Here is a 12,274-nt window from a genome sequence, read left to right as displayed (position 1 = left end):
CATTACATGAATGAAACACTTTCCAAAGGATGTCTGTAACTTCTCTATTCCATTCTACCGGCATTGATGGGACGAAAAAAAACTGTGTTTAAATTCATATGACATTCAACCTTTTAGATTACTGTGACCACTGATACTTCACTTATGGAAAGTATATCAGAGCAATGAAACTAGACTGTATTTTCTGTCTATTAAAATTACTTGTTTGCTAAAAGAAATCCAGGTAATACAAAAACATTTGCTACAGCCATTCTCTCAATTAGATCTACATAGCTAACACATACATCCAAGAAATCATGATTACAAAAAAAAAAACCATAGAACAAAACAAAACATAAGCCACTAAATCTTACCTTATGTGCTGGCACTAGATTAACTAACACTGTATCCAAGAGCTCCTGCGACACAGTATCTCCCTCACAAATGATAGAGCTCATTAGATCAACCATGTGCATGTGTACTTTTTGGTTATGACCATTGCTGAAATTAAAAACAAGAATTCTTAGTGTAATATCTACGTAAAGTAAAACTTCTGTTCAGAGTACTCCCTGTGGTGATGGCAAACAACAAGGAATAAAATCAGCAAATCACAAGTTTTCTTAGAAATGAAAATACTTTGATTCTTTGATTGCATATTACCACCATTCTTAAATTTCATGCTCTCCTCATTCACTACTGCAGTAAGAGTCTATCTGTCCCAACCATGAAAAGACAATGTATCAGAGCATCCCTCTGCTCTGCCCAGCACTGGGGAGACTTCCTCTGGAGTGCTGAGTCCAGTTCTGGGCTTCCCAGCACGAAAGGAACATACACATCCTGGACTCAGTCCAGCAAAGGCTCATAAAGATGATTAAGGGCCTGGAGCTGCTCTCATGGAAGGAGGGACAGAGAGCTGACATCTTTTTTTTAGCCTTGAGAAGAGATGGCTTAGAAAAGAACTTAATGACAAGTTTAAATACCTGATGGTAGGAGTAGAGAAGACAGGGCAAGACTGTCTTGACACCACACACTCAGTGGTGTCCAGTCACAGCACAAGAGGCAGTGGGCACAGGGTGATATACAAGACACACCATTCAGACAAAAGAAACTTTTTAAATAAAAGGGTGATTGAGCACTAGAAGGTTGCCCAAAGATGGCACAGCCTTTCCATCCTTGGAGATGCCCAAAACCTAACTGGCTACAGTTCTGGGCAACCTGCTCAAGCTGACCTGGTTTGAGCAGAGGGAAAAGACTACACTACCTCTAGCAGTACCTTCCAGTGTCCGCTACTTTCTGACTCATGTTTTCACAGCAGTAATCCTCCAAATTCCTTAGAATTGCATATTACACCATTCAATTTCAAGAACAGAATAAAATAAATGCAGTAAATGACAATTAAATCTAAGTGTCTTAGGAAAAAAAGATGATGTGCACTGTGTCTTGATTCATTAAAACAGAAAAAACTGACAGTTCTGCTACCTTTAGTTAAACTAAATTACAGAACTCATTAATGCTAAAAGTTAGAACTCGCTGACCTCAATCATGCAATAATATACTGTGAAATTTGGGGTGAAAATACTTACTTTATTACTGAAAACAGCGTTCTATACAGCTGTGTAAAAATCTCATTGCTGTCTTCTAATTCAAAGCATATGTTATAAGATTTAACCCAAGCAATGTTCTGTGTTGGAACAGGAAAAAAATAAAAGGAGTAGTTAACACAAGATTAAATTGAAAGATTATGTTTAACAATTATTATGAAATAAATTATGAAGCTTACCTCAAGCAAATAAAAGTATCGATTAAACTGGGGGCTTTTTGTATCTTCTAAACCTTTAAGTTGCCTTGTTATGAACATAAATATATCCTGAAAAGAAAGAAGTGCTAGTTATTCAATCAACTGCAATTAAACCTTCAAAATAAAATAATTATCTTTTAAAGTTACTTGTATTATTTAGTCACTACAAAATATGCAGCAATGACAGACATTATTTCACTATCAAAAAGAAGATCATCTACAAAAACATCATGGAAAATGTCAAGGAGTAATTTTAAAATACTTCATATTTCTTTAGAGGGTTGAGAAATAACCTTTTCCAAAGAAAAGCATTCAACTTGACAAACACAGCTGCAACTGTCTGCCTGCAGAAGTCAAGAGATTATTATTCAGCAGGACAATAAACTTAATATTTTTACTTCATAACAATCAGTTTCAAAAGAAGGGGAAGATAGCAGTAGGCAACTACATATTTCCTAAGAGATGTTATTAAACGTTCACTCTGTATTGTTTGCACATTTCTCAGTCATCAAGACACTGACATAGATAACATCTCTTGCAAAAGCTAATAAACCAAGTTCCTCCTGCTTCCTCTAACAACTTTCACCACCAAAAGACTCCTTCAGAAAAAGTCTCACGCAGAGTAAATTGAAGCAGGTTACAAGGAACAAATAGTCAATTATGAACAAAATAGAAACACACAGGAAGGTATCTTTTTAATTTTTTTTTTACATTCAGATAATTAACAGCTGGAAATTCACAACTACAACTATATTAATCTGATACAACTATATTAAATCAAAATATCTAGGAAAAAGTATCACCAGAAACACTCATCACAGACACAACTATATCTATGTTTCATCTAACAACCTAGGTGTAAATCAAATTCCAAAAGGTATAAAGTTGCCATAATAAATAGAATAGAGCCTTACTGTTAATTCTGAAAATCTATCCTAGAAACAGTTATAAGGCGTTTCTGTAACACTTTCAAAACGACAATTTCCCCTAAGTCCCCCAAGAATAATACACAGACAAAAGACAAGAATATGGTTTATTTTTTTCCAACACTATAACCACAAAATCCAGCCTTGATCATTAAGCTGAGCACTTACTGTGGATCTAGGTAAAATCAAGAACTAGATTCCACGTGACATCACCAACTCTTGGCAAAACAGCACAGCAAACACAATGTTCAGAGCTACAGCTACATTAATGTTTTAATTTGGTTTGAAACTGATTTTGAAGAGTTAAGGATGATCAGAAGGATCACTGTCTAGTTCAAACTTCAGATCCTTTATAGAGCACACAATCTAGACTCTTCAGCTAAAATTAAACCAAAAGACACAAAGGACACATCTAATGGTCTCCAACCACTCAGAAGCATTCAGTTCCCATGCAAAAGCCCATCTGAAGAATCCCTCCTTTAAAAACTAGTGCCTGAACACTAACAGGCCATCAGTGCCCACCCAAAATGAAGGCTGTCTTATAGAAAACACTGGAAGGTTCTGTAAAGTTTAGAAGACATACAAACTGAGTCTCAGGGAAGAATAAGAATGAACTGAAGAATAAAGGGGGCACGTGACAGACTGACCAATGCCAAACATAAAAACTACTTAATCTTAGAACCCATGCTCTGTGTTAATTATTTCTGTTAAACTTTACTTGTAGAGATAAATCTCAATCAGCTCAGTTAACCCAGTATCTCAGTTTTCATCCTACAGGTCAGTATGCAATATTTACCTACTTAATGTGATTCAAAGACCCTACTAATTTTCCAAACGAAAGTTCTTGTCACTGTGCTGTATATAACTACAGACATTAATGAATAGCATATAGGTACAATAAGTCCAACACCTGAATGTTTCAAATAACAGCATGGTTTGAAAAAGTAAGCATTTACTCCTAAACTATTTTTCCTATTTAAAGAAAGCAAGACAGACTAAACTCAGAAGTACTCACTAATTTTTAATATCTCACGTACTATGACCAATTTTTCCCTTTTTTAAGCACACATAACATACAACTTGAACATGCATTTATAAATTCAAAACACGGGCTAAAATAAACTTTTGCTGCAGCCAAAAAATTGCAATAATTTCACAACTGGACAATAGTTTTCACATGAGACTGCATAAAGCAAGTCTACATTAGAATCCAGACTTTAAAAACAAAACTGCTCACACTTCAACTTTAGGGACTTTTTTTTTGTAGATTGCTGTCTTGATGCCAACTATATAATGGCTTCAGTAATCATCAGAGCCATGGCTCTCACCAGAAAACACCTTCAGATAACTGAATTCTGCTACCATATACCCTTTTTAAAAATCTACATTTCAGCAGAGACAGGCAGACAGTCCTTCTGTTCAAGTAATTTTCAATGGACACATATAAATGATTAGATTATCCTCCCATCAAAAAATTAGATTTGCGCTCTAGGCTTCCCATGGACTCAGGAGGGCTCAAAGTTCAAAGTTTTGAGATCCCAGAAGAGCAAACCTATTCTAGCTCTGTTTTTATTCTACTCATGGCATTTTCCATCCCTGTTATCAACGCTCTTTCAATGATGAGCAAAGAATGTAAGATTTACACTGATGATACACGTAAAAGAGGGAAACCTGAGATTCTTATCCCTTTCCTCAGCATCTCACTTGCCCAATATGTAAGTTACAAAGAGATCCACTGAGTCTGAAGCAAGGGCAAAAACTTAAGTCTTTTCCTCTCAAGAAATCAAGCCTTTTCAGCACTCCCCTTTGACATTTTTAACTTTGGTGTTAAACATACAAGAATAGACTCAGCTGCAGTATGGATTTGATATTAAATACTGGGTAAAAATAGTGCCAAGATATAACCCAAGAGGAAGCATTCTTCCTCTTACCTCTGTCATAAAGTGGAGGGAACTCTTCGACATTTCTATCAGAGCTTGTCCTGCAACTACAAAAGCTGATTTCAGAGGAAACGGGTTTGCAAAAAACCTACCCCAGCAGCCCGAGGCAAAGGTCCCTATTGTTTGGCTTTTCTTTATTTCTCAAAATGTGTTTAGAAAACTGCATCAAGAAACTGAATTCTGAAATCCACACAGATTACAGAACTCAATGCTAGCAGTGGAAGTCCCTCATCCATTCCAAGCTCTGTCCAAGCAGTGGTTGTAGTATTCTGATACTACAGGTATCTCAGGTATGAGATCAGTATGGTAAACTTTCCAATATTGTACACTATGAAATCTGAAGCTTAGTAGCATTTGGTAGATCAAAAACTCTAAGGAGGAACTTAGCCCATCTCAGAAAGAGAGAAATTAAAGCTCTTAGCCTAACAAGCAAATGAAGACATATACTCAAAACTGAAATAAAACCAGACTTAAATATAGCACAGTAGACAAAGCTAGTATTATCTCCAATTGAAGATGGTGCAATCAATAAGTACAGGAACTAGATGTTGTACAGAACTAAGAAAAATCCCTAGGTAACTCTCCAGTTTGTCTGTTAACAAAAGATGCACTGCAGCAGTTGAAACTGCACTGTTTCCCTAATTAGGAAGCACTGCTGGTGCAACCACTAGATGAGAAATTGAGTGATTCCCTCTTAAGTGATAGTAGATAGACCATCCACCACAACCATCCTACTGTGGAATAAACAAAGACCAAAACAAACTAAACAAAAAAGACCACACACATTTCTAAATCAGGGAGACAAGAAAAGCACACATTTTTCAGTGTCACTTTCACCTGTTTTTTTGTAAATTTCCCCCAAAACTCAGTTCACCACTCTAGATTCTGACTGCGCAAGGGAAATAGTTTGATTTTGAGAGTTGGGAACTAAGTTAGATTTCTACTTTAAAAAGCAAAAGAACCCACTAAATAATATAAAATTTATTTCTTTCTGGAACGAATTAGTCAGATCTGTACTTCCTTTTCAAACCTGACATTTCTCTATCAACCATCTCCATCTAGTGGGATCAGTGATGTTTGTAATTGCAGAATTTTCCAAATCACATCAAATATCATTTAACTCTGTACAGAAGTACTTTATCTTTTTTTCAATAGAACCTTTATCTATAAATATACAAGTACCCGCCTCTTGGTAGTTTAATTGGAGATGCAGGGGTATTTTCCCAAGTGAAGGTATTAGCTATCTTGCAAGAGATTGTGATAACAGCTATACATATAATCAATATTTCTAAAGTAAAGTAACCTGCAAATTCCAAAAGCAAGTGAAAACTGAACTGTTTCAGCTGAACCAGAAATAAAAGGAGGGAAAAAGCAGTCATGACCAGTTATATTAATCACTGAGTGTAAAAACCTGGTGTGGAAAAAGAGATTAATTTTATTTACCTTCAGTTTATCCGGTGAAGTGTATGGAGCTTCAGGGGCATAAATTCTGAAAATATCGGCAAGACAACATGCTACCAACAAACGTACATCCTTATCAGGATGTTTGAGGAAAAAATCTGAAGCAAGATGTAAAGCAAGATTTAGGTAGAGCTCCTTTTCTTCTTCAGAGTCCTGGTCCATATCCATGAAAGTTTTCACAACCATCTAAATAGACAGACACACATTAATACACAAAATGAAATACTTTGTGTTACAAAATCCTTACTAAAAGTTACTTTTCTGGTTTAGTGCAAATTCTGTCAGAAGCATTATTAACTGTGCAGCAGTACTTATTTGAGCAGCCTGTGTTTTCATTTTTCAGGGCACAGGAAAGACCTGGCCAAGTCCTCTATCAGCTGTCCCAGCAGAAGTACTGAAAGTCTAGTTGTAGACTTCCCAAATCTTTTTGAGAAACTATATAATCAAGTTGGACAACTGAAGAAGTGCAACAGCATTCACTGTTACAATCATTCACTTAAAAATTCATAAAATGGCAAAACTTTATTAAAAATATTTATTTCTCCCTCAACTATTCAGTGATGGTTTTTTTCCTCCTATTCTCTTCAGTTTCAGGGTTTTGCCTATTACTCCTCTGAGGAAAATTCTATTCCCTGTGCTGTCCAGAAGCAGACCCCACACTTTCAGCAAATGCACATGTAAATCCAGGCAGCTCCACAGCATGGATGTTGTCCAACAAGATTAAAATGACCACTAGCATCCAGTTACTGAAGTTATGGAAGAAAAAAAAAATAGTCTGGGACACCAAATATTTAACATGCTGAATAAAACAAAAGCAGGAAAAGCTATATTTAGTAACTGTTAGTTGGTGAGAATTCTTACACTTATCTGAAGGAGAGAAATTTATTGACAAAACAAAGTATTTCCTTATCTAACTCACAGAGGCAGAGTTATTTTAAGGAGTTCAGCTCTTGTAAAATTAACAAAATTATACTAAAGACTTAATTACACAATCCTGAGAATTAAAGCCAAAACTCCCATCTATTTCTTCAGTGCAGGAAGAGATATTATTAAAAGAATAATAATGTCAAGTCCTAGAATCCTGTAACGCTGCAAAATACTTTACTTTGCTATAGTTTGTTATTTGGTTGTGTTTTTCCCCCCTCCAAAAAACTTACTGTAACTGGTCAGCGAGCAAGAAGCCCAACTGAAAAAAAAACAACCCAAACTTCTGCATAATTAGGATCACAGAAGCTGTGAAGTTTTCAAACATATGAGAATTCTTTACAAAAAGACACAGAAGATCAGCAGCTTATGCAGACACAACTTACATTGCATGAAAAATAAAGTCCTCCCCAGTCAGGCACAAGATGAACCACCTGAAGTGTACTGGTGCCCTTACACACTAATTAATTTACAAGTCAGAACTGTTTACATTTCCATGAAAAGTAGTCTTTTCATACTTCTTGCAACAAGTATGGGTTTTTTCTGCTCTGGAAATGAACCTTTCATGTTTTTTTCCCTGATAACATGAACATCTGTACAAGTCAGGACAACAAAGATCAGTCATCCTGTCTGCAGAGCAATCCATCACAGTGTTTAAGGAAAAACAAAGGAAAGCAAGCTAGTTGTCCTAGCACAGATTTCCAGGTTCCTGCAAAGCAATAAGTTAGAGGACTCCAGAGCCTGAAATCACACCCAGACCACCATAATTTATACTCCTGGAGCTTCATCTTCCAGATGTGGCACATATTTCTTAACCCATTCAATTTTTACTGCATCATTCCACAGAAACAAGCTTTGGAATTTACCTGTATAAAACTGACAGAAAAGTGTATTATTAGACTGCTGGTCTAAAATTAATATTTCATTAGATGATGACTTGGTTCTTCTGTATTAAAAGAAACGGTGGAAAAATGCTTTTCTCACACTATTCATCCATTCCAAGAGTTTATCACCTTCTTTCTGTCTTCAGTGTTAGTTCACAACTATCACCATTTAGTTTCTATGTCATTTCCAAATCTATCATAAACTTCAAGAGGGCATCAATTCAAAACGTATCAAATGTCCAACATAAGTTATGCTAATACAGAAATTCACTCTGTATATTTTCAATTTTATTCTCAGATTTCTCAATAATTAGCATTTACATTAATATATCATTATCAACAAACAGTAGAATGTCTGTGCACAGAAAAATGCTTTTTCCCTAATTGCATGGATTTGGCAGTCAGGGAAATCAAGAGGCTAATAGTTCACTTATTTATCAACTACCGCTTTTTAGCCCCTGCAACTGTGTTTATACTGAAGTTCTGGACACTTGTGGTGTAGCATAGATCATCCAACCTCTTATAAAAGAAATACTGCAACTTTTTCCCTGCACCAATGAATTCATAGCCAGAATAAACAGCTAACAAGAAACACAAGACATCTTACAAAGTGCTCTTATTCTAATAGCAAGACAGATCAAGATGACAGAAGGGACTAGACATTCAAGGCCAGAAATGAAATTAAGCTACAGGAAAAAAAGTATTAGTAAGAACTGTGGTGCTGCATTTCCACAAGCTGAAAAAAATATGCAAGTGCTAAAAAAGAATTCCTTCTCTTAGGAATCCTTTATATGTAAAGTTATAAATGTTATCTTTTATTCAGCATTATGGAATGCAAAATACTCACTGAAGCCCATCAACCAAAATCCCAAAGCCTAGACAGGTTACTGGGGGGAAGACAAGAAGCAACCCTTGTGTTCTGGCATTTTATTGGTTTTTGTTCATTTACCCATAGTTCCAACTGACTTAAAACTACTTCTTCAGAAAACTCCAAAGTAAGCTCTTCCATCTGTTAGAATACTTAAGGTTCCTCTCCCACATCAGTTCCCTCCTGTTTCACAGGGCAAGCCCAAACTACAGGCATTCCTTCTGCACAATACAGGCCTGCCTTTTTGTGAGAGTACACAGGTAGATACAGAACTGTGGTAACAAAATTAGCCTCCAAATCTGTCCAACTTTCCTGTATGCTTCGGCCAAATAAAATGGTCAAGAAATTCAAGACAGAAATACATCAAAGACTGTAAGTATAGTCAAAGTATATATACTAAAGCATAACAAAAACTACCTTCATCATGATATAGGCTAAAACAATGAGAATAAAGGTTTTTATAAACAAACCAAAGAGCATGAAGGCATAAAAGGAATGTATTGAGAGGTATCCAAATTATTTCCAAAATTACTACTCTCTTTTAGAGAGGAAAATACTAGAAAACAATGAAAGTACTGACTTAGCATAGTAGCTGAAACATAATTTAAGTAGCATTTTAAATTAATGCAGGTCATTTCTATTTGTGATTTTTAAATGCATTTAAACCTTTTTTGAACAAGCCATTTCAAGAAAGTGGTAGAAGAGAATGTACAAGAGCAAAGAAATTTCTCCCATGCATAGAAAAGGTAAAGCCCAAAGGAAAAAAAAAACCCTTCCAGATATAAAATATAGTAATAGGATTATTGAATATCTTTTACAAGAAACATGAATCTGCAAGTAATTAGTTGCTTACTAACCTTTAGCCTTCTCACCATCTCTTCTTTAGATATTTTATCAGAGATTTCTTTGACTCCAGGAGGATATGTGATTTTTCCATCATTGGCTCTTGTCTTTGAATGAGCCATGATTTCACGGTTTTAAAACTGTGGAAAGAAATGAAGAAGACAATGTTGTTTAACTAGTTCATGCTTAACCATATCTATCCCACTTTGACAAACAAAATCCAACTAGAAATATACAACAAACCCATAAAAACACAAAAAAGACAAAATATTTGGATTTGTTTCAGTAAAGTAATCTATACTGTGAGAGACAAAAACAGTTTTGATATCCAGGTAGATCATCCTATGACACAACAAAGCTTTCAAGAAGTATACATCAGAAAAAAGCTACAACTCCTCATTTCAGAATGTAATTGATCTTCACACTAACAAAGACACAACCAAGAATCTTACTGTACTGCATGATCTGTTTCCACCTCTTGGTAATAAAAGATCCTAGCTAGCTTGGGTGTTCAGACATCTGAAGTGGACTTTATGTTCATTTTTACTCTTTTGGAAAATGCAATTTTCCAAACATTTTACCTTTTGGAAAATGTTCCAAAAAGCCTAAACACCACTGCTGTTAATTGTTACACATCACCAGTTGTAACTCCCCAACACCGCCAGACAAGCCGCAGATAGAGAATGAAATTAGAGACAGAAACAGAGCAGACCAAATACAAGTCTTTCCTCTATGCCATTAAAGCCACATTTTCAAGTGAAAGACTGCAGATAAGCAATGGTATCTTCTTCCTAAATTCTAACTAGGAACACAACTCAGGTACTTGGTTTCTCAGTCCCTTTAAACTGATGCAAATGAAGACTACCATGTAATCCACTCTAAGTCATACAGAGTTTCATTGCTTTACAGAAGGAAGCTGAACTGAAACCTTTACTTACATAAAAGCAATCAATACAAAAGGCGGTGAAAAAATCTAGATGGCATGTGTGGGAACAATCAGGATCTTAGAAAAAGACTGTACCAGGGCAGTTACAAATGAAGAATGTAACAAAAGAAACAAATTTCATTGTCATTGTCTTGATATTTTTAGTTATTTAGTTAAAAGTATGATCCACTTCTAGCAGTCATGACTGTTCTGAACTGTGAATCCCAAGTATTGGGATTTGTATTCTTCAGTTCATATTTCATGAAAACAACCAAAGTTACAAATTTTACTTCATCTTCACCTAATCTTTTACCAAACAAAAAATTAATACTGGCTTTTAATTTTTTTTTTTTTGCAAAGAACACATACAGCACAACACATTTTATTTTTGTAAATCTGGAAAACATTAATAGAATGAACATAATCAGATGTCATTCAACAGGCATGACATGCAATGGACTTCAACAGATACACGAAAGTCAACTCAGTTTCTATCATCTTCTCTGCATCTACATGCACCCAGCAGTGGAACAGTGTCACATGCTTGCAGTTGTAGTAAAAACTGACAATGACAAAGCTGGGAGGAAACAAAGCTCATTGAAGTAACTTTTTCTAATACTAAAATATGATGCCACTTCTATCCCCATTATATTTCTTTAATGCGCTGCCATGACAAGTTCATGTCAAGTCTAGGACTCCTCAAAAGCACACAGAAATTGTAATGAAGTTCACTCTTCTTGCCATTTGACATAGATATTACACTCTACCTTTCAGATGGGATGATGTTATATATTATACCTAAATTCATTTTAACAGCTCATCACAGCTGAAGGGACCTTGCTTGCCTGAACCTGAGAATATAAAAGCATCAGATGCTTTGATGGGCCAATCAAACTCATCAACTCAAAAAACAAGCCAAATTGTTTTTGAAAAGCGTGTGACAAGCATCAAAGCTAACTCAAGGGAAAGAACAGGAACTAAGGGAACTGGGGAACAAAACTCCATTTTCCAGTGGTGGATAGCTGTCAGATCAGATCAAATGCAGTGGAAACTTGATTAGAACATGATGATGTAGTCCCATTTGGAGCACATTTTGAAATAATTCAAAGACTGAAACTCATACATTACAGTGAAGTTCAACTGTGCAGCCAATATGTCCAACGGCCCCACAACCAAGCTTTTAAGCTTCAGTGGCATCCAAGGTCAGGATGAAACTGAACATCTGTATTGTGATTATGTGGCAAGGTTTTGGTAGTGGGGGAGGCTGAAGGCGTGGCTCCTGTGGGAAGAGACATGGGGCTGCTCCCATAGCAAACAGAGCCAGATCCAATCAGCTCCAAAATGGACTCATCCCTTGTCAAAGTTGAGCCATCAGTGATGCTGGCAGTGCCTCTGTGGTAACTGTTTAAGAACTGACAAAAAATGCTGCACAGCAGTTACTAGGAAGAAAAGTGAGAAAAAAGTGAAACAACCTGCAGCCGCCAAAGTTAGTGAAGAATGAAAGCAATCTCCCTGCATTTATCCTGACCCATGAGCTTTTTTTGTCTTATTTCCCTCCCCGTTCCATTAAGCAAGAAGAGTGAGAGAGCAGCAGTGTTAGCACCTAACAGCCAACCAAAATTACAGACAGGGATGTACACAGCTTATCCCTCTCAGAAGTACAGAAAAAAAAAATAGGACTTCATTGTCTAGAGAATTAATACACCTAGTCTTACAAGGTCAAAAA

General features: G+C 36.0%; 1 protein-coding gene across 4 annotated transcripts in view; it reads right to left on the bottom strand.

Moving 5' to 3' along the window:
* Positions 1-12,274, bottom strand: part of PDS5B (PDS5 cohesin associated factor B) — a 97,403-nt gene that overhangs the window by 67,436 nt on the left and 17,693 nt on the right. For all 4 annotated transcript variants that reach the window (XR_008435849.1, XM_053971106.1, XM_053971108.1 and 1 more), the window contains exons 2-6: positions 9,638-9,763; positions 6,087-6,290; positions 1,760-1,846; positions 1,563-1,660; positions 354-480 (exon numbers count right to left, since the gene is read on the bottom strand). Coding sequence is in view for 3 of the 4 variants with exons in the window: in XM_053971106.1 (XP_053827081.1) it covers positions 354-480; positions 1,563-1,660; positions 1,760-1,846; positions 6,087-6,290; positions 9,638-9,745 (624 nt within the window). In the remaining variant the exon portion in view is untranslated. The remainder of the gene's footprint in view (positions 1-353; positions 481-1,562; positions 1,661-1,759; positions 1,847-6,086; positions 6,291-9,637; positions 9,764-12,274) is intronic.

Source organism: Vidua macroura, chromosome 2 (genome assembly GCF_024509145.1).
Source record: "Vidua macroura isolate BioBank_ID:100142 chromosome 2, ASM2450914v1, whole genome shotgun sequence".
Lineage (NCBI taxonomy): Eukaryota > Metazoa > Chordata > Aves > Passeriformes > Viduidae > Vidua > Vidua macroura.
Note: the sequence above shows the minus strand (reverse complement) of the source record. Positions and strands in the feature narration are given on the sequence as shown.